At 48.9% G+C, this 21,408-nt stretch overlaps 1 protein-coding gene across 1 annotated transcript in view; it reads right to left on the bottom strand.

Moving 5' to 3' along the window:
- Positions 1-41: 41 nt before the first annotated feature.
- Positions 42-21,408, bottom strand: part of Spata21 (spermatogenesis associated 21) — a 33,995-nt gene continuing 12,628 nt past the window's right edge. Inside the window, exons 8-16 of the mRNA XM_027399903.2 lie at positions 20,959-21,007; positions 13,122-13,573; positions 12,528-12,616; positions 11,196-11,333; positions 8,580-8,651; positions 8,353-8,470; positions 2,602-2,777; positions 1,836-2,019; positions 42-1,179 (exon numbers count right to left, since the gene is read on the bottom strand). Coding sequence (XP_027255704.1) covers positions 1,122-1,179; positions 1,836-2,019; positions 2,602-2,777; positions 8,353-8,470; positions 8,580-8,651; positions 11,196-11,333; positions 12,528-12,616; positions 13,122-13,573; positions 20,959-21,007 — 1,336 coding nt within the window. The 3' untranslated portion in view covers positions 42-1,121. The remainder of the gene's footprint in view (positions 1,180-1,835; positions 2,020-2,601; positions 2,778-8,352; positions 8,471-8,579; positions 8,652-11,195; positions 11,334-12,527; positions 12,617-13,121; positions 13,574-20,958; positions 21,008-21,408) is intronic.

The raw sequence follows: 21,408 nt of genomic DNA on the forward strand, positions 1-21,408 counted from the left end.
GTTTGTGAGTTCTTGTTTGTGTGTGTGTGTGTGTGTGTGTGGTTTTTTTTTTCCCTTTTTTTTTTCCTTTTTGTAGTTGTTTATAACTCCATAAGTGCTTTTTTTCTTTTCTTTCTTTCTTCCTGTCTTAAGTTGCAGGCTTTGGCTTGGAAATCCCCAGGGGGATGAGGGGCAGGAACCTGAGGCTGCTGCCCCTTTGTCTGTCTTCATGGTACTGTCCCTTCCCCCAGCTCTTCCTGGAACCCATGAGCCAGGCCTCAGCCCTTCCAGCTAACCGCTTCCCATGAGCCACTACTCTGATGTCAGCCTATAACCAAAGGAGCTGGGGTCCAGGTCTGGTGACCAGCCCTTCTCAGTCCCCTCAATCAGGGTGCTCCCCACCTGCAGGCAGGAGGCAACACCCTATCTGCTGCCATCAGCCCCTTCCAGAGCCCACCTGTCCCACCCAGCCCTGTCCTGCCCTGCCATACCCTGCTCTGCCCCATCTGGGGGTGCTCTGCTCAGGGATGGGCTGGCAGGGCTGCATCCAGTCTCCCTGGTGAGCAGAGACTCAAGAAAACCTCTGGGGTCCTGCTCTGGTCATATGACCCTAGGGGGGACCCTTGGGCATCTGCACAGAAGGGACTGGGAGGGAGGGCCGCACCCTGCAGTCTCGCTCTGCTGGTGTAGCAGGCAGCTCCCCACCCTAACCCCCACCGTGGGCTCCTGAGTCGGCAGATTAAGCATTTTATAAATTGTATTTTAAATACATGTTTTAAACTTGTCAGACATTTGTCCTCGTTTCTGGCTTCCTATCTCATACTGTGGTTGCTTGTCCAGCCCTGGGGGTTTCTGCCCTTGCAGAGGTCAGCTGCTCTCAGAGGCCGAGGCTTTCTGGAGTACTCGGCTTAAGTCCGCTACTGTAGGGCTCCCAAGTCTTGAGTAGGGAGACAGGGGTAGCTGCAGTAGGAAGTCACATAGAGTGGTGAAAATGGGGCCTTCACTGACATCAGATACAAAAGCTGAGGTTCTTGGTGTTTATTGGCTTACCAGGCCATGAAAGCAAACTCCCAAAGCCAGACTCTGCCCCACGGCCCAGCTGTCTATAGGTCTTGAACTTCTGGAGCCAGAATTCCAGACAATCAGTGGGTTCGGGCTGGCACGGAGCTAAGCCACTTTCTGCTGTCAGAGCTGTGTTCCCTGGGGAGGAGAGGCGGGCAGAAAGATAGCATATTTGGCCCTCTTCCCATAGTCCTGCCAGGTTCACAAACCATCCCATGTAGTCAGGGGAGAGGCAGCTTTTAGAAGTGGAGCCAGGCCGGGCATTAGTGGCACACGCCTTTAATCCCAGCACTTGGGAGACAGAGACTGGCAGAACTCTGTGAGTTTGAAGCCAGCCTGGTCTACATAGGGAGCTCCAGGGCAGGCTCCAAAGCAATACAGAAACTCTGTCTCAAAAAACAAAAGAAGTGGAGCCAGAAGTTAGGGTTGGGGGGGGCTGATCCCAAGTCCTGGGGACTCTGAAGGGAACATTCCCTTCCCAGTTTCTAATCGTCCCATAATTCAGTAAAAAGCCAAGGGGTTCCCATGCTTGAGGAACCAGGAGCAACACCATCCTAAGAAGGATGACAGGCTCAGGACTGCTGTGAAATGCTCAGGCATCTGTGAAACTGCCTCTCTGGTACAAAGGCTTACAGCAAAGGTTACTTTCTTCCCTGCCCTGTCTGTCCATCCATCCTCCCTGGAGTAAGTAGTTTCCCAACATAGTCTCTTTGAAAGATGGATTCCCCAGTTGTTAGGCCAGGGGCCACGTCACAACAATAGATGGGCCCGAGGTGCTGGCCCTCAGTACCCACCTGCTTCCTTGCTGTCCTGACTGGAAAAAGAGGCTATGGAGGTCAGGGCCCAGGCTTGTAGAGACACACTGATCCAGCACAGGATGGTTATGGCTACCCTGCTTTCGACGGACCACCTTCTTCTCCAGCCTCGGGCAGAGTGGGATGCAGGGCACCTGGGCATAAGGACTCTGTAGGTTGGCAGCTGGGATAGGAGGGAACGAGAGAGTGAGAGCAGGGCCAGCCTAGTGAAACCCTACGTTTGCTATATAATCAGCAGAGTGGGTTTAGGCAAACCCTTAATGTCTAAGCCTCTACGATGGAGAAGTTATTGGTACCCACTGCACGGTAGATGACATGAAGTGTATGACATGGAAGGTTGAGCACACAGTAAAGGCTGGCCATAGCGTAAAGAGAAGCTTGCCCAGGAGAATGGTCAAGCACAAATCTGGGGGTGAACCTAAGTGCAAACTGCCCTTGACAGCATACTATCTGGGGAAGTCACTGAAATTCCCTTGGTTCTCATTCCTGTCAAGTGGGATGATTGTAGGGCACACCTACAAAGGGCCTTGCAGTGGAACTGACTCTGGTGGGCTCTCACATGGTAGTTCTTGAGCCAGCCTTGTCTCAACGATAAGGCGGGCAGGTAGAGTCCAAAGTTGGGTGATGGGGACCAGCCCTATTTGGTAATGGTTCCCATCCAGCTAAGCCCTCGGCTACATCCAGGGGAATCTGGCCACATGCTCAGGGATCTGCTTGCCAGCCCAGGCTCCTCACTGGTCCTCACCATAGTTCTGCTGCTTCAGCCGGCTCAGGATCCTGAGGACCCTTCGTTCTGGGACCTCTATGGTCTCTACTTGGTGAGAATTGTAAGAAAGCTTCTTCCTCGATCGCAGCCCGCCCGCCGTTGACTCCGTGTCTCGGGTCTTGGAGGTGCCTTCCTTTAGCTTCTTCTGGTAGTAGCTGAGAAGGCAACACCCTGCAGCTCAGCCTGGCTGTGGTTAATTCACCCCTTCCTCCTGACACCCCCCCCTTCTGGCAGTACTGAAGCCTTGGCGGGGCTTGGGGGGGGTGTCAGGAGACATAATCCCCTTATGAAACAAGGAAATGGCTCTGTCTGCCTTGTTGCTGCAAGTCACTTCATGTCGGAGCTTCAGATCTCCCCCACACTGCTAGATGGGGGCCGAATGTACGTATGCTGGAGGATTGGACGAGATGAGACCCATCTTGGCACCAGCCATATAGAGATTGGTGAGTATTGTACACCGGTTTCTATTTTATTTTCACTTAGATACAGCTCTGCTTATAAACCAGCAGAGCAGGGATGGGTGTGGCTTAGCTGCTGGAGTGTTAGCCTAGCATTTAGGAAGCCTTGGTAAACAGCTGCAGTGAGCTTGGTGGCATGTGCTTGTAATCCTAGCACTCTGGAGGTAGATGTGGGAGGCTCAGAAGCTCACAGTCATTCTTGGCCATATGGTGAGTTCTAGGCCATCCTGGGATACTTGAAGTCCTTGTCTTGAAACAACAAACCCAGCCGTGCAGCTGGCCCCTCACCACCTCAGCTGCAGCTTAAGGCCATGTCACAGAGTCTGCTGTCTTTGTATATACTAGCCAGGCTCCCACCCCATGCTTGCTTGCTTTTTATTTCTGTTGGGAGACAGGTCTTGCTGTATAGCCTTGGCTGTCCTAGTACTGGCCCAGGTTGGCCTCAAACTCATGGTGATCCTTTGACCTCTTGCCTCCTATGTTCTGACATTACATGCATGACCTTCTTAACTCATAGCTTGCCTTTTACCTTATTATAAATACACATAGCAGCAAATAGAGTGTTAACTGTTTCCGCTGGCCTGGAGTAGTGAATGGCTGCCACATACAAGGATCCTGTGTTTGTGTTAGCCTGGCCTCTTACTCCAGCACTCACTTCTGTAGGGACCACTCAGGCTGCTAGGTGCAAAGGAGTTAAACACCCGAGGGCCACCACTGGTTCCCTTTCTGCCCAAGCCACCACTCACAGGTCTTCAGATCGGGGGTGTGCAACTCAGTGATATGTCCTTGTGTTGCCTCTCCCTCTGCCACCCACCCCTTTCCCTCCTCCTCCCCCTGAGTCAACTACCTGGACACAGAATGGCAGTCAGATCATATTTGACTGCAAAGATACTGTGTTGGCAGTGATGGGCTCTCTGAGGGAAAGGGAAGGGGTGGGGATAGTGACAAGGGGGCTGTTCGCTTATGGTGACAAGAGATACCAGATGAGGTGAGGAGCACACACTTCAAGCATTCATGGCCAAGGGATGGTACAAGAAAAGGCCACCTGGTGGGAAGGAGGCAAGAGGAGCTGGAGCCTGAGCACTCTGCTGGCTGCTATGATGGCTGGGTATGCTCCTCAGTGCTGGCAGGCCCTCAGGACTGGATGCTGGCCCTGCTATATCCCTCATGGAAGGTGGGTTGACTTGAGACGATAGAAAGCTGACTCCACAGCTGCCCACAGAGGTTGAATCTATCTCTTCTGTGAAACCAAGGCTATCCCCAAAACAACACAGGGAACGAAGACAGAGCAGAGGGTCACTGTGGCGCTGGGACTGAGAAACTGTAGCCAGCTCAAGTCACAGCTGGCTCCTCTCTCCACTTCCTTGTGTCTCACCTCGGAAACTGGGTGCCTGGGCAGCTTTGACTCCCTACTTGCAGCTTCTAGTCCACTGGTGTGAATTGTAGCCCACTGGAGGCCCGTTCCTTAACTGACATGCCTCTGTAGTTTCTGTACTAGCTAGACTACCCAGTGAGCAAAGAATAAATGCACTGGCTCTGGTAGCCATTACAGGCTCAGAAACCCCACCTCCTGTATGTTGTTTCTCAAGAAGCTTTGGTCTGACACAAACCAAAGGAGGAGGACTATCCATGGAAAACAAGAGCGCTAACGTAGGAGGGACATGGAGTTACCAGAACAGGCCTGGAGAGCTGGCTCAGTGGTTAAGAGCACTTCTTGCTCTTCCATATTATCCAAGTTCAGTCCCCAGCACTCAACGTCATGTGGCTTTAAACTGCTTGTAACTCCAGCTACAGAGCCCCTGACACCTTGTGCTAGCTAGCCTCTTGGGAGTACCTGCACACACACAGATACAGGGACCTGCCCCTGAAGAGGCCCTGCCTGATGCACATTACAGCTGACTTGTGTTTTTCTAGTTCTTGTACAGTCTCATGTAGCCCAGGCTGGCTTTTAACTCAGTGTAGCCAAGGATGACCTTTCACTCCTGATCCTCCTGCTTCTACTTCTTTTTAGAACTCTTTTTTTTTTTTAAGATTTTAATTTATTTATTATGTGTACAACATTCTGCTTCCATGTATATCTGCACACCAGAAGAGGGCACCAGATCTCATAAGGGATGGTTGTGAGCTACCATGTGGTTTCTGGGAATTGAACTCAGGACCTTTGGAAGAGCAGTTGGTGCTCTTAACCTCTGAGCCATCTCTCCAGCCCCTGCTTCTACTTTTTAAGTGCAGGGATTAGGGGGTGCATGCCACCACATCCAGTTCTAAAATCAACGCTTTTGAAGGCTCTCAGAACCAAAGGGTGAGAAGTTCAAGAAAGTCACATGTTGGGCTGGTCTGTAGTTCAGTAGGAAGGGCTTGCAAAGTAACAGGAAGTAATGTGTGAACAAAGTGGGGATACATCTTTTGATTTTTTTGAGACAGGATTTCCCTGTACAGCCCTGGCTGTCCTGGAACTCACTCTGTAGACCAGGCTGAACTCAAATTCAGAAATCTGCCTGCTTCTGCCTTCTGAGTGCTGGGATTAAAAGTGTGCACCACCACCACCCAGCTGGGAATAGATCTTTGTGTTGTCATTTGTATGGAGGCCAAAGAAATTTTCAAATTGTAACTCATTGAGCTTTATGGCTTTAACTCATTTGAATCTAGAGTAAGAAAAGCGTATTTGTGTTGTGGTTATTTAATTACACTGTATGAAGATGTATGTATATTTTTACCTCACCTGCCTAAGGCACCTTCTGATTTGTTTAATAAGAGCTGAATGGCCAAAAACTAGGCAGGAGAGTCTAGGCAGGACTTTCAGGCAGAAATAGGCACTCTGGAAGAATCTGAGGTTGGGGGAGGGGATTTGCCAGCCAGACTCGGATGAAGTCAAACATTCAGTATAGAGGAGAGGTACAGAGCCACATGACTGGACATAGATTAACATAAATGAGTTAATTTAATTTAAGTTTTAAGAGATAGTTGGGAACAAACTCGAGCTAAGGCAAACTTTCATAATTTAAAAAGTTTCTGTGCCATTATTCAGGAATGGGCAGTCCAAAGGAAGTTCAACTTTATATGTGTGGTTGTGTGGTCAGTCAGCTGGCAGAGTACTTGGCTAGCATACATGAATCCTGGGTTTGTCCCCTGCACCAAACTAACCAAGTGTGGTTGTGCACACCAGTCATCTTAGCACTCAGGAGATAGAGACAGGAGCATCAGAACTTGAAGGTCATCCTTAGCTATAGCAAATTGGAGTCTAGCCTGAGCTACATGTGCCCTCAGTGAAATTTGAATTTTTATTTATTTATTTACTTATTTATTTATTTTGGGGCAGAGTCAGTCTCACTATGCAGCCTCTGCTGGCCTGGAATTCACTGTGTAGACCAGCTTGATCTCAAACTCACAGAGCTCCCCTGCCTCTGCTTCCTGAGTACTGAGTACTGGGATTAAAAGCGTGGACTGTTGCACTTGGCCAACTTAAAATGATTGGCCTTTAGGAACTGGGCACAGTGAATTGTGCCCACAATTCTAATGCTTGTGGGTGAAGCTGGGAGAGCTCCGCTCCCAGCCCAGCTGGGTAACACAGATCCTATCACAAAAAATAAAAAAAGTAAAAAAAAATTAACTCACATCTTACCCTGGGGCCCAGTGTCTTACAGCTTGGAGGTGTTTTAGCCTGGAGGTGTTTTGTAACGGTCTCTCTCAAGTAAAAGTACTTGTTCAAGCAAATGAGCTGGGAGCTAAGCAGCCACCTGCCATCATAGAAAGAACCACAAATTCCTGGCCTGTTGGTATAGCTCGGTGACAGAGTAAAAGGGAAGGAGGGACCGCAGGGCAAAGGAAGGGGTAATCCAAGAATTTGGGGATCTGAGACAGGAGGATTGCCATCCTGGGCTCCTGGGCCACCTGAGACCTTGTCTCAAGGGGGTGGGAGGAAACAGGAGGAAGAACAATGGTAATTTATCATCTGGTATTTGGTGGATGTTTTCTCAAAAGTGAGTGACGTTAGCTGACCACTCTAGGTTAAACCTATGACAGCCCTGAGCCCGTGCTGTAATCCCAGCTGAAGCCACAGCACAAGTAAGGGAACAGTGAAGGAAGAGGAAGCCCAAAGTGTGGGAGAGTCTGCCCACTGTGCATCTGCTGAGGAATGATGTCCAGAATGTATTGAGAACTCAAAAGCCGAAGGGTGGTGACGCACACCTTTAATGCCAGTACACCAGAGGCAGAGGCAGGTGGATGGATCTCTGTGGGTTCCAGACCAGCCTGGTCTATACAGTAAGTTCCAGGACAGCCAGGGCTACAGAGAGCAACTCAGACTCGAAAAACCAAACAAAAAACGAAAAAGAGCCCAGAGTCAAGAAAACAAACCAATCAAAAACTGGGCTAAGGACGTAAACAGTCCTCAAAAGAAATAGAAATGGCATTGGGTGGTGGTGGCACACAACTGTAATCCCAGCACTCGGGAGGCAGAGGCAGGCAGACCTCTGTGACTTTGAGGCCAGCTTGGCCTACAGAGTGAATTCCAGACCAGCAGGGGCTGCATAGCGAGACTGCCTCAAAAATAAATAAATAAATAAATAAATAAATAAATGTAAAAATTCAAATTTCACTGAGAGCACACGTAGATCATGCTGTCGAGGATGTGGGGAAAGGGGAATCCTCACCCAATGTTGGTGGGACTGAAGACTGGTGTAGCCACTCTGGAAATCAGTGTGAATTCTCAGAAGGCTAAAAACAAATCTACCACGCAAGTATTGAAATGTAGTCATTCAGGACAGGAAGTAGAGGGCGAGGTTTGGAGATGGTCTGGGCCTTCCAACTCCACCACTTTTAGCCTGAGGATGATCATGTTTACCTAGCCTGTAGTCAGATGGGCTACCTACTGCCTGCCCATGACCCCTCGTACAAGATTCCCTCTCTAAGTGCTTTGGGAAGGATCACAGTAGTCTGCTGAAACTGCTGAACCAGGAGGACTGAGTGTGGGGACTGCCATTACCTCTCTTCCCACTGGGAGAGCCTGGCTGAGCCTGAAGCCAGCACCCTGAGATGGGAGAGGTGGAGAAATAAAACTTGACTGTTATCATCCAGCTTCCTGGATTCAGCCATTTCTGAGGCCCTAGCTGATTATTTGAACGATGCATTCCCATTCTGCTTAAGGCAGTTTAATTGGGGTTTTCTTGCAGTTGCAGTTGAGATTCTTAACCCTCAACTGTCTTCAGCTGCTGAAGCAATAGCTGCCGTTTCTGCCTACGTCCCCCGCCCTCAGCAAGCCAGCCCCTCTTACTTTGTGATCTCTTCTAGGGCCACCTCCGGCAGGGCCAGCATTTCCACCAGCAGAGAGAGGATCTCAAAGAACAGTGTGTAGGGGTTCGGGGGCGACATATCCATCAGGACATTCTGTTCTGGGGACACAGAATAGTGGCTTCCATTACTCTTAGGTGGTCTCTGCTGTACCCCGAGTCTCCAGGTCCTGCTTCCAGTTCTGACTCCACTGGGCTGACCTCCACTCACCCACAGAGCAGAAGAAGCGCTTGGTGTCTGTCATCACTGCCAAGAAGTCTTTGAAATCCACATGACCATCTCCTGCAGTGTCAGAAATAATGGTGAGCGGGGGCCTTCTGCAGCAGGCCCAGGTACTGCCAGCCAGGTGTGGCCCTGGTGTCCCCGAGTACCCCCACCCCACCCACCCCTGGTGGGTGGAAGATTGGAATGGTAGTGCTGAATCAGCAGAAAATGTGGACAGGAAAAGCCAAAAATTACAATCTTCTAGTTAGAAAGCTACTGAACCAGGACGGCGCTCGTAGCCCAGTTGGTAGAGCGTTGGTCTAGCAAGCACAAAGTGCAGGACTTCACTTCCCCAGTGCCACATAAACCTGAGGTAGAGGGTTGAAGGTTACTTGAGGGTCATCCTTGGCTAGGTAGCCAGCTCCATGCCAGCTCCATGCCAGCCTGAGCTACACAAGACCCTGTCGAGGAATATAAAACTACTGGACCTTGTATTTTTTTAATTTATTTATTTTTATTCTATGTGCATTGGTGTTTTGCCATGTGTGTCAGGTTCCCTGGAACTGGAATTATAGACAGTTGTGAAATGCCATGTGGATGCTGGGAATTGAACCTGGGTCCTCTGGAAGAATAGTCAATGCTCTTAACCACTGAGCCATACCTCCAGCCACTGGACCTTGCGTTCTTGAGACAGCAGTGTGAGTTCAAAACCCAAGTCCACCAATTCCCATTCATGTGACCTGGGTCAAGTTTCTGAACCCCAGGAAGGTTTAGTTTTCTCGCCCTGGAGTGGAGACAGTCAATAGGGCTGCATGCCCACTAAAGGCCAGCAGCTGTCTGCACTGAGTACTGGTCTCTGCATGAGACTGTGTACCTACAGGATTCTAGCTAGACTCAAGGGCCCTGCAGCATCCACCAGACGACCATCAGTAGCCTCATCTCATGCCAAGCTCCCTGAAGGCAACACTCTCCCCTTTCAGTCTTTGTTCATGCCCTCCCTAGTCATGGGTGTCACCCTCTTGTCATGTTTCCTCATTGTTACATTTAATATTTCCTGTGAGGGGCAGCAATACGCTTGCCACATCACAGGTGTGGAGGAGAGAATACATCTTTTGGGAGTCAGTTCTCTCCTTCCACCATGTCAGTGCCAGGGATCAAACTCAGGTCATGTTTAGTGGCAAGCTAAGCCACGTCACCTCCCCTTTCTCAGAGATTCAAACCGGGTCAGATCCCTCAGCAGGCTGACTCCTAAAGCTCCTGTCACACATGTGACACCTGGAACTTAAGACTCTGAGAGACAAGGACTGTACATTTTGTCCCACATTGTGTCCCGGGGCTCAGGCTGGTGGCAACTCCGTTGATGTTCTCTGAGCTGCTTGACAATGGACGAAGGCATAAAGACAGGGGCGGGATGCTTAGGACTTAACCCTGGCCATTGATGGAGTTCAAGGCTCTTGTCCCTGTGCACATTGGGCAGAGCTAGGTCGGCTAGGTTTGAACCCCAGAACTTTTGTCTGCTTCTTCGACACACCCCCTATTTCAAGGTGTCTGTGTGTGTGAGGTGTCTGCGATGGCAGAGAGAGCAGTCATGAGCAGTGGTCAGAACTCAGTTCTCCATGGCCCTACTCTTCCCTGTGTCAGGCCACAACCTGCGATATTCAGGCACCTCGTGGCCACTTCTCAGCGACTTCTTCTTCCTTCTCTCTTTGCCTGACTCCTGCTTAATCTGGCACCACTTGGCTTGAGTGCCACCTCCTCCAGGAGGCCTTCCTTCCTGATCCTCATCTTCCAAGCTGCTGTAACTGTTGTTTCCATTTGCTTTGCTTAACTTCTGTGTCAGCCCTTGCCCTTGAAAACAGCAGGGCTCGTGTATCTTACATATCTCTATTCGCGGTGCCCTGCACAGGAACACCCACAGAAAGCCTTCCATACTTGTTGCACGGGTAACGCTAACAGCTGCTGTCTCCTGGCCTGCAGGGCACTGTCCCACCTTTTGCCTGGCTTACTCCATTTTATCTTACAGAACTTGATGAGGAGGTTGCTACCAATAGCTCCATTTTATAGACAGAGAAACTGAGGTCTAGTAAACTGTAGTGACTTGACCAAAGCCATAAGGCTAGTAAAAGAAATGTAAGAGTCTTGGTGGACGGTTGTGGCATACACAGTTAATCCCAGCATTCGGGAAGCAGAGGCAGGTGGATCTCTGAGTTCAAGGCCAGCCTGGTCTGCAGAGCAAGTTCCAGGACAGCCAAGGCTACACAGAGAAATCCTGTCTTGAGAAACCAGATAGATAGAGATATATAGAAGAAATGCAAGGGTCATGGAGGAACACTTGATGTGCACAGCCTCCTGAGGTCACCTACACCTTTGGTCAGGAGGTAGGTCCTAGTCACCTCTGGATCCCCAAAAGGTGGCACTGCACAATGGTTCAGGGAACATTAACTTCCAGACCCAAGGCCAGCTTGCTACAGTCTTTGTGAGACCCAGGGTGGGAGAAAAATGCAGACAAAATGGGTTCAGGTGTTAAGGACATTGGACTCTTTCCCTGAGCTTTATATCAAGCAGCGATCCCACATGTCGATGCTGCCCCTGTCTGGGGCTCAGGGAAACCCCTTTGCTCACCGTTGACGTCGGCACTCATCAGGGCTTCTTCTACCTGGCTGGGAGTAAGGTTGAAGCCGATTAGGAGCATGATGTTCTTGAGGCTCCGAGCATCCACCTCGCCAGGGCCATTAAAGATCTCAAAGTAGCTGCGGAAGGCTGTGGAGGGAGACGGGTTACCAGGTGGGGCGTTCCTGCACTTCTTTTTTAAAGATTTATTTATTTATTTATTTATTTATTGTGTATGCAACATTATGCCTACATGTTTGCCTGCAGGCCAGAAGAGGGCACCAGATGTCATTATAGATGGTTATGAGCTGTCATGTGGGTGCTGGGAATTGAACTCAGGACCTCTGGAAGAGCAGCCAGTGCTTGTAACCTCTGAGCCATCTCGCCAGCCCTCTTTTTTCCTTTCTAACTTTTGTGCATGTTATAGTATGTGTGGTATGCTTGGTGTATGTGTGTACATGTGACGAGGAAGATACAGGTTTCCAGCTCTATTACTCTGTTTTATATTCCCTTGGGTCAGTGAAAACATTCTGGGAAATCAGAGGAAATGAGCCCCTATGTTTGAGAAGGTTCCAGACCTTAGGAAGGAGTACAAAGCAGGAAGGAACACTGTTGTTTTTAAACTAAATCTCAATCTTACGATTTTACCAATAAAGACTCAGGAGTCAGATGCTGGGGTGAAAACTTGCTAGCTGGCATCTAAGAAAGAGAGCTTTTCTTTGGTCATCCCAAATCAAAAAGAATGCCAAATCCAAAGTCCCTCCTCACTTCCTCCTGTGTGTTTCTCTAGCTGTTTTCCAGACTCCTCCTTACTCTCTATGGCTACTTCCTGTTAATTAGTTGCTGGCTCTGCCTCTTGACCCAAGGTTGATTTTATGTAATTAATACAATCTCAGGTTTCACAGTGTGATCAAATATCCCACAATAGTACACATTGATTCTTTCTCAGCCCAGCATGAGAAAGTAGGGGCAGGAGGCATCCCCAAGGACCACAGATACTGCAAGGCACAGCACCTCACCCAGGGTAGGAAGGAGTTCAGCACTGTTCAACATTTTTAGTGGGGTAGGGTGTGATGGGAAGTAGGGACTTGTTCAGGGCTGGTGGCCTTGTTAAATGGAGAGGGATTATTTAGGGTGGGTAGGGTTCCTGGGGGACCCTGTCTCCCTCCAAGCTGGACTGGTGGGAGTGCCCTGGATTGGGGGAGGTGGCCCACCTCCTATTCTGTGTCCTGGGCCAAGTGCGATTTGACACCCCCGCCCCCGTGCGTGCGTGCGTGCGAGCACTGGAACACCACTTGCTGTGGTGGACAGTGGATCGGCAGGGCAGCGATGTGAAGTGCTCACCTTCCTCTTGCTTCAAGGTGAGGTGCTCCTCAGACCGCTCCTCCCAGTTCTGATACAGTTTGAAGAGGCCATGCTCTTCTGACTCCTGCCTGCAGGACAGTGGGCCCAGGACAGTTTGCAAGTACCTTCTGTCTGCCTCTGCCAAGACTACCCAAGGGGTGAGGAAGCCAGGGCAGCAGGGGTTAAGGAAACTTCCCTGAGGGACTCTGGTGGTGAGAAGCCACAAGTGATGGTAGAGACAGACCCAAGGGAGTGAGGCAGAGCCACTGGTGGGTCATCTGGTAGGGGGAGGGGGGACTGGGTGGTGGTGGTGGACCTGGGGGTGCAGTACAGGGGTAGAGTGTTTGTTTATCTAGTATGTGTGAACCCTGGTTTCTACCCCCAGCATTAGGAAGAAGAGAAAGGAGGAATAAAGAGAGGAAAAGGGACCTGGAACTTGGGGAACCCCTGCTGGGAACCACACAGAGGGGGATTCGTGAGGGAATGAGCAGGGACAAGGACCAGAGTGTCAAAGGGAGGTGCGAGGGTCCACAGTGGAGACAAACTAAGTGTGGGGCCCTGTTGAGACGGTGGGCGAGTGGAGGTGGCTCCTACCGTGTCTTGGCATAGTTCAGGCTTCTCTCGCTGCTCTGGGGCAAGAACTCTGGCCATCTCCAGTTCAGGTCCTGGGTGGGAGCTGACAGGACTGAGCTAGGGGACCCCACAGAGGCTGGGGCTTGCCCAGGGGCCGGTGGTCTGACCCACACTGGGACAGTAGATGGAGCTGAGGTGGACATCTCAAGCAGGGTCAGAGGCAAGGTTGGGACTGAGCTGCTGATGGGGCCTGGGGTAGAGACAGAAGTCAGCGTCCTGGGGGACCTCCGGGTTGTCAGGGTCCGGGTTTTCAAAGTCCTCCGATGGGTGGCTTCCTCCTGTTCCTCCACCTCCAGTAGACACTTCATGAAGCCCCGACGGGAGTTCCCAGGGCCCTGGGTGCCTATGGCTGCCAAAGCCTGCCGCTGCTTCTGCCCTTGGCCCAGCTCCTTCTTCTCTATGTCTCTTTCCTCCTGAGGGTAGAGGCAGGCTTGTGGGATACCTGCAGCCAGCCAACCAGACTGGCCCACAGAGCTTCTAGCCTTCTCAGAGCCTCTGAGGATGCTCAAACTGTCCTTTCCTCTCCAAAGCCATACAAGTGGTACTCCAAATCTCCTGTACCACCCTGGGACCCATGTGAGGTTCTGGGCCCACAAGTGACTCACCACCTCCCACCTGCAAGCTATGCTCCTGAGTGCACCAGTTTCCTTCATTGCAGCCCACACAGCTGGCAGTGACCTTGCTTCACTCCTGGTGCCTGTTTCACACTGGTGTCCTCAGCACATGATGGGCAGTTCAAATACTGTTCCCCATTCATTCCACAGAGTCAGCCATGCCTACATCTTGTCCCTCCCATCCCTGGGTCAGCCCAGCCTTTCTCCATCACTTAGTCCCGTCAGCATCCCAGCCTTTCTCCATCACTTACTCCCGTCAGCATCCCAGCCTTTCTCCACCACTTAGTCCCGTCAGCATCCCAGCCTTTCTCCACCACTTACTCCCGTCAGCATCCCAGCCTTTCTCCACCACTTACTCCCGTCAGCATCCCAGCCTTTCTCCACCACTTACTCCCGTCAGCATCCCAGCCTTTCTCCATCACTTACTCCCGTCAGCATCCCAGCCTTTCTCCACCACTTACTCCCGTCAGCATCCTTTTCTTGGTGCTAAGGATCGAGCCTGAGGCTTCACTGATAAGAGCACTTGCACCTCTGAGGCCCGTCCCTACCCCACCCTCCCCTTTGTAAAAGCAAAGCAGAGCTGGGAGTGGTGTCACACACCTGTAATCCCCAACTGCATACATGTGGTGCACAGGCATACATTCAGGCAAACACTGTCCCTCCAACCCCCCCTTCCCAAAGCACCACAAAGACAACAAAATAGCATAATTATGATAAAGTACCCGTGGCTGATAGGATACTTGATTGGGTGGTCAGGAAAAAACTTTGCTGAGAGAGTGACATTCAAGTTGAGGCCTAAATGACTTTATGGAATTAGTCATGGCAGCATCTATGGGGAGATAGGCATACAGGGCAGCGGAGGGGAAAAAGAGCAAGGCGCACCTACAGGCTAGAAATCTCACCAGAGTAGCTACACACAGACCCTTGTGTGTTTGGGTGGTGATGTGGGGATTTGTTCTTTCAGGAAGCAGCTTGGACTGGGTGATAGGGCTTGGGAAGGGATGGATTCAGACGTGACTGCATGGCTGGGAGGGGGGACTGCTGACGCACTGAGTGTGAAGGAGACAGAATAGGAGCCATTATGAGCTGAGTCATATAAGCCTCTGGGTGAAGGGCTGGGGGAGGGGGCTGTGCTGAGGTGAAGACTGGGTCAAGAGTGGGTGGCAAGTGCGGTGTTGTGGGATATTTAAGATGTGTTACATTTGTTTATGCTGTGGAGTATTTGTGTAATGATGCAAAGATGTGTTGCATTCTTTTATGTTGCAATTGGTTAACTCTTTAAAGCTGTATTGACATTGCCTGTCTAAAACACCTGATTGATCTAATGAAGAGCAGAGCTAGGCAGGAGAGGGATGGGTGGGGCTGCCAGGTCGAGAGAATAAACAGGAAGAGAAAAGGAGAAGGGGAGGATTCTGGGGGCCAGCCACACAGCCACACAGCCAGTCAAAGAATAAGAAGGAAAGAAAGATATACATATATATAGACTGAAGAAATGTAAAAATCCCAGAGGCAAAATGTAGTTAAAGAGAAATGGGATTTTAGTTAGAAAAGCTGGCTAGAAACCAACTAAACTAATGTTGGGCATTAATAAATAAGAATAACTCTCTGTGTATTTATTTGGGAGCTGGGTGGTGGCCCCCCCTAGAACAACAACAACAAAAAACTACCATGGGAGTATAAGACTGTGCTCTGATCTGTAGTCTGAGGAGTGAATTCACTTGCTGTAGGATAATCCTTCTGTACTTTGTGAATATGTGTTACTTTCCAAGGAAGCGAAAGTTGCTAGAGCACAGGTAAAGCCACGAGCCATGTGGCAAAATATAGATGAATAGAAATGGGTTAAGTTTAAGTTGTAAGAGCTAGTTAGTAATAAGCCTGAGCAATAGGCCAAACATTTTGTAATTAATATAAGCTTTTGTATGATTTTTTGGGATCGGGCAGGCAGGACAAAAGAAAAGCTCCACCTCTGTTTACACTCACTCCATCTGGCTGTTGGGTATATGAGCTGGAAGTCTTAAGATTAAGTCTGGCGTGGAGATGGGATTTGGGAGTCAGCAGAGAGACTGGATACACGGTGGAAGCTATCTCCTTCCACCGTGTGAGTCCTGGGTTGAACTCAGGTCATGCTAAGTTATGGTCTTTTCTTTTAATTAGACATATTTGTTTAATTCATTGATTTTGAGATATAGTGTCACTGTGTAACCATGATTGGTCTCAAATTCTCTATGTAGATAGGTTGTCCTTGAATTCTGTATCTGCCTGTCTCTGTCTCTTGAGTACTGGGACTAAAGGCATGCACCACCACACCAGGCTACAAGTAAAATTGTTTGTCTGTGTATGTGTTCATACGAAGCAGGTCAGGTACTGTGGTGTCCAAGTGAAAGTCAGGGGACAAGTAATTCCTTCTCTCCTTCCAACCTGTGGGTCCCTTCCAAGTAAGGTTGTCAGGCTTGTCACCAAGGGATTTGACTTGTGGAGCCATTCCCTCACACACACACTTTAATAAACTAAGAAATCAGCATTTTTAGCTTGAACTGCCCTTGACTCCCTGTATAGACAAGAATGATCTTGAATTTCTGCTCTTCCTTCATCTAGCTCCCCAGTGCTGGGATTCCAGGCATGAGTCACCATGCCTGCTTTGTGACGTATGGGGATCCAGTCTAGGAACTATCAACTGAGCCTCATTCTCCTAACTTCATGGCTTGTTCTTCCTCCCTCCCTCCCTCCCTCCCTCCCTCCCTCCCTCCCCTCCCTCCCTCCCCCCTTCCTCCCTCCCTCCTTCCCCCTTCCTTCCTTCTTTCCTTTCCTTTCCTTTCCTTTCCTTTTCCTTTCCTTTCCTTTCCTTTCCTCTCTTTCTCTTTTTTATTCTGGTTTTTTGAGACAGGGTTTCTATGTCATCCTGACTGTCAAGGAACTCTGTAGACCAGGGTAGTCTTGATCTGCCTCCTGGGTACTGGGATTAAAGGTATGCACCACCACTGGCTCATGGATGTTTCTTTTTTCTTTCTGTCTCTCTTTTTTGCAGTATTTTTTATTTTAATTCTTTAATTACTACTCATATTCAATATCCATTCCCCCCATTTTCTTTCTTGTTTTTCTTTTTTTGACCAAGTCTTTCTATGTAGACCAGGCTAGCCTCCAATCATAGCACTCCTGTTCTCTGCTTCCTGAGAGCTAAGATTACAAATGTGTACCTGCCACTGTCCCCTGCTCTGTCATCCCGTCTTTCAAAGCAGGTTCTTTAAAGTCAGAGCTTCTCCATTTGGTTTAGTCAGTGCAGACTGTTGAGACAGGCTGGTTAAGAAAGACTAGAGTGTGAACACAGAAAGCAAGGACTGGAGAGATGGCTCAGTAGTTACGGGCACTGACTGCTCTTGCAGAGGCCCCAGGTTCTATTCCCAGCACCCTCATGGAAGCTCCTCTGAGAAAACTAGACACACACATGGTTCACAAAGATACATACAGACAAAACACCCATACACAGAAACTGAGTAAGTCTAAAAAAACAAGAAGCAACACAAAATGTAAAAGGCTTATAATGTATAATAGGAGTAGTGTGTGGAGTTTTGCTCTTGAAGCTTCCCTTAGGAAGTACATCAGAGTCTCCATAGGCACATGGGTACTGGGTAGATACTGCTTCAGAGTCGTGTGTGGGCCGTAAGGCTGGAGAAACGGGGAGACTGGTGTTGTGGAGGGAAAGGATCCGCTAAATAAACAGGTCATCAGGGATGGCTGTTGATGGGCAGGAAGAAGCGGGGTTGTTTTTCTTTTCTGTTCTTCTCTGTGTAGCACTGGCTGTCCTGGCACTCACTCTGTAGACCAGGCTACCCTCAAACTCAGAGATCCGCCTGTCTCTGCCTCCCAAGTGCTGGGATTAAAAGCCTGACTGACGCTGGATCTTTTCTTTTCTTTTGTTTTCCAATAATTTATTTATGTTTGTGTGCATATATACATATACATATACATATACATATACATATACATATTTGGATCCTGGAGTTACAGAAAGTTCTGAGCTGCCATGTGAGTGCTGGTAATTGAACTGAGGTCCTCTGGAATAACAGTCAGTACTCCTAACCACTGAGCCATCTTTCCAGCCCCAAGGCTGGATTTTGTCATCCTATTTTCTTCAGTGGCACTTATTGGAGGCTGCAAGGACATGGTGGAATGGAGGTAGAGGGCAGCATTTCTAGGCATCAGATAATAAATTACACACCTGATTGATGAGGGAGGTCCTATCACAGTCAATCTCTTTTTAAAGGACAAAAAGGGGAATAGGATATAGAAATGAGTACTTTACATTAGTATGGATTTTCATTTATTGATACAAATTTAAGGTTAATTTTGTTATTTTCCCTCTTGTTTAGGTATTGTGTTTATACAGATATTTTTAAGTGTAATGCATAATTAAATACAGATTAAAGTCACCTATAATAGTCAGAACTTATCAATAGGTTAGTTAGGTTTTCTAGATATACAAAGATGTACTTGAGATGGATAGATACTCTTCAGACCTTTCAAAGACCTACAGAATATATGGCATTTAAATGGTTTAGGGTTTTTCATGGCAGTGAGATACAACTGCTCCTGGCACACCAATTACGTCTTAGAGGAAGATGAGCATTGAAGAAACTCGTTATGGAGTTTGCTTTCAACATGGCAAGATTAGCCATTTGGGCAAGAAACCACTCTTGCCTGGACTGTTTGTTGCTGATAAACTGGACATGCAGGACCCACAAGAAAGTGACTGCTGAACTTATAAAACAAGATGAACAGTCCTGAAGGGTTCCTGCTTCACTGAGAAGACTGCCAGACACACTGTGGCCTATGGGCTGAAAATGGATGCCCCAATGTTACAGAGGAACTTTGAGTGACTATCCAGGTAGCAAGATGTCTCTGTCAAATCTAGAGTTTATATATTATCCTTCTGTGGTCTTTGATGGAACTGAAGACAGATAGTTATGGTTATAGTTTTCTTTAGTTATCATAAAAGATAGGTTGCCCTTCTTTTTATTTAGACAGAAAAGAGGAGATGATGGGGGAGGTCTTTCTGTGTATGTGTTTGTCTTATTGGTTGATAAATAAAGTACTGTTGGCCAATAGGAAAGCAAGATAGGTAGGACTAGGAGTCAAGGAGGATTCTGGGAAATGTAGTAGAGATCCAGGCAGGAAGTGATATAGCAGGCAGACTCAGATTATAAGCAGGGACAAGAAAGAAATCGTCCTCTTGCTATTCCTCCTCCTCCTGCTGTCTTCTCTACGGAGCCGCCATGTGATCCCAGAAAGAGGATGCCAGTAGAAGGCATCCCTGATAAGTCTAATAAAATACATAGATTTATGGCTGGGCGTTGGTGGCGCACGCCTTTAATCCCAGCACTTGGGAGGCAGAGGCAGGCAGATCTCTTGAGTTAGAGGCCAGCCTGGTCTCCAGAGCAAGTGCCAGGATAGACTCCAAAGCTGCACAGAGAAACTCTGTCTCAAAAAACCAAAAAAAAAATAGATTTATGATAATTAATACTGAGCTAGCATATAAGAAATCCTAGTCAATTGGCCAGCAGCATTGTAAGCTAATACTAGACTCTGATGTTAATCTGGAGTAAAGACATCATTACACATGATCACTTCAAAGAGAAGCCAGGGAGAAGCCTAAGCATTGCAGTGTACCTGGCTGGAATGTTCAGGGCTGGGGTGTGGCTGGGGATATGGCATGAGGACAGTCAGGTGTGGTAAGGGATGGAGGATGATGGCAGGCTGGGAATTCTAAGCTTGTACCATCAATTCAGAGACCATAAAGTGGCTGTGTGGGGCTGGCTGGAAGCCAGCAGATATTCAGAGAAGCTGTGGACTGGAACTGGGGGCAAAGGGCAGAAGGAATCCAGGCTGACATGGAGCACTCCTGGGATGGACTGGAGAGCGCCCAAGTATCATCCATGTTTGACTGCACACACTAGTCCAAGCACACATACCAGGCCTGGCAGCACACACACATGCTCCCAGCGTCTGGAAAGCAACAGCTAAGGGGTTGCACTTGCCACACCCCTGACCTGGTTTTGATCCCTAGGGTCCACATGGTGGGAGGAGAGAATCTCCACTCCTGTGGCATGTGGCATGTGGTGCATCTGTGCACACACAATAATACATGTCATTTTAAGAAAATTAAAAAGAGCCGGGAGGTGGTGGCGCACGCCTCTAATCCCAGCACTCGGGAGGCAGAGGCAGGCAGATCTCTGAGTTTGAGACCAGCCTGGTCTACAAGAGCTAGTTCCAGGACAGGTTCCAAAGATACACAGAGAAACACTGTCTCAAAAAACCATTATAAAAAGAAAAAAATTAACAAGAAGGAAATACAAATCAAACACATAGGCAGCACACACACAGGCATCTGAAAGTGGTAAACGAAACTCAAAGGCTTCACCTCTAGGAATGAAGGGACCAGACCCTCCCTCAGCCCCGGCTTTAGCAGCCGGCTACAGAAAAGACAGTTTCCTGACACAAGGAAACTCCAGATCCTCTGGCCTCCCAGAGCCTAGGGCCAAAACTGAACCCAAAGAAACTCCAGACACTCCCCCTCCCCCCCAGTCTCCGAGGTACTTGTTTCCTGGGAACTGTTTGGCCACAAAAGAAATTCCATGGGAGACCAAAACCTCCCCTTGTAGTCTCCAGGATACAGTTCTGAAAACTATTGGTATCTATGCACAACAAGCCACCTGCAAGTAAGTAACAAGACAAAGCCATAGAAACCACAGAATGTTCCCTCTCAGCACTGACCAATGAAAATAATTGATACACAGGTATTTCATGCCAAAATATGACTTTGAGAAATTTGATCGTTCCCCAAATGTCAACCAATCAGAAACCAATCCGTACCTACTGATGTAATCCTGTAAATTTTGTCTTTAAAACCTAACAGAAGACAAGGAACTTCATCCCCTCTGGAGGCTGCTGTGTCAGCTTTCGAGACAGGGTCCCTCCCGAGGTAGGACAGACAATTTAATAAACCTCGTGCATTTGCATTGGTGGCCTGTCTCCCTGGTCTCTCTGGGGATCCTTATGACTCAGCCACAACATTTAAAATCATACTTTCCCAGTTTGCCTGGAAATGTTTCTGTTCCCACCATTCTCCCTCCAGCTCTCCCACAATCCCTTTTCTCCAGTCTCCCCATCCCCACTCTGACTCTACTTACTGGTGAAGAAAGAGGCCTTGCTGCTGCCTTGGTCTCCGCAGCTTCACCTCTAAACAGAGAGGAAACCCCCCTCGGGGGGGGGGGCAGGGTTTCAAGTCAGGGCTTGCAACTTACACTGACCCGGAACCCCCAGCACACTCAGCCTGCTGCCCTAGCCTCACCCTCTTTCACCTCATGGTCCCTCATTGCTTTACTTGCAGGCAGACAGACAGACCCACACAGGTCAAAGTTGGGCAAAACTGAGGCCTAGCAGCCGGTGACTTAACCAAGGTGTTTCGGTGGGACAGAAACATGAACAATACCACACTGTTTTATATTTGTGTGTGTGTGTGTGTGTGTGTGTGTGTGTGTGTGTGTGTGTGTGTGTGTGTGTTTGGTTTTTCGAGACAGGGTTTCTCTGTGGCTTTGGAGCCTGTCCTGGAACTAGCTCTTGTAGACCAGGCTGATCTG

Source organism: Cricetulus griseus, chromosome 2 (genome assembly GCF_003668045.3).
Source record: "Cricetulus griseus strain 17A/GY chromosome 2, alternate assembly CriGri-PICRH-1.0, whole genome shotgun sequence".
NCBI lineage: Eukaryota > Metazoa > Chordata > Mammalia > Rodentia > Cricetidae > Cricetulus > Cricetulus griseus.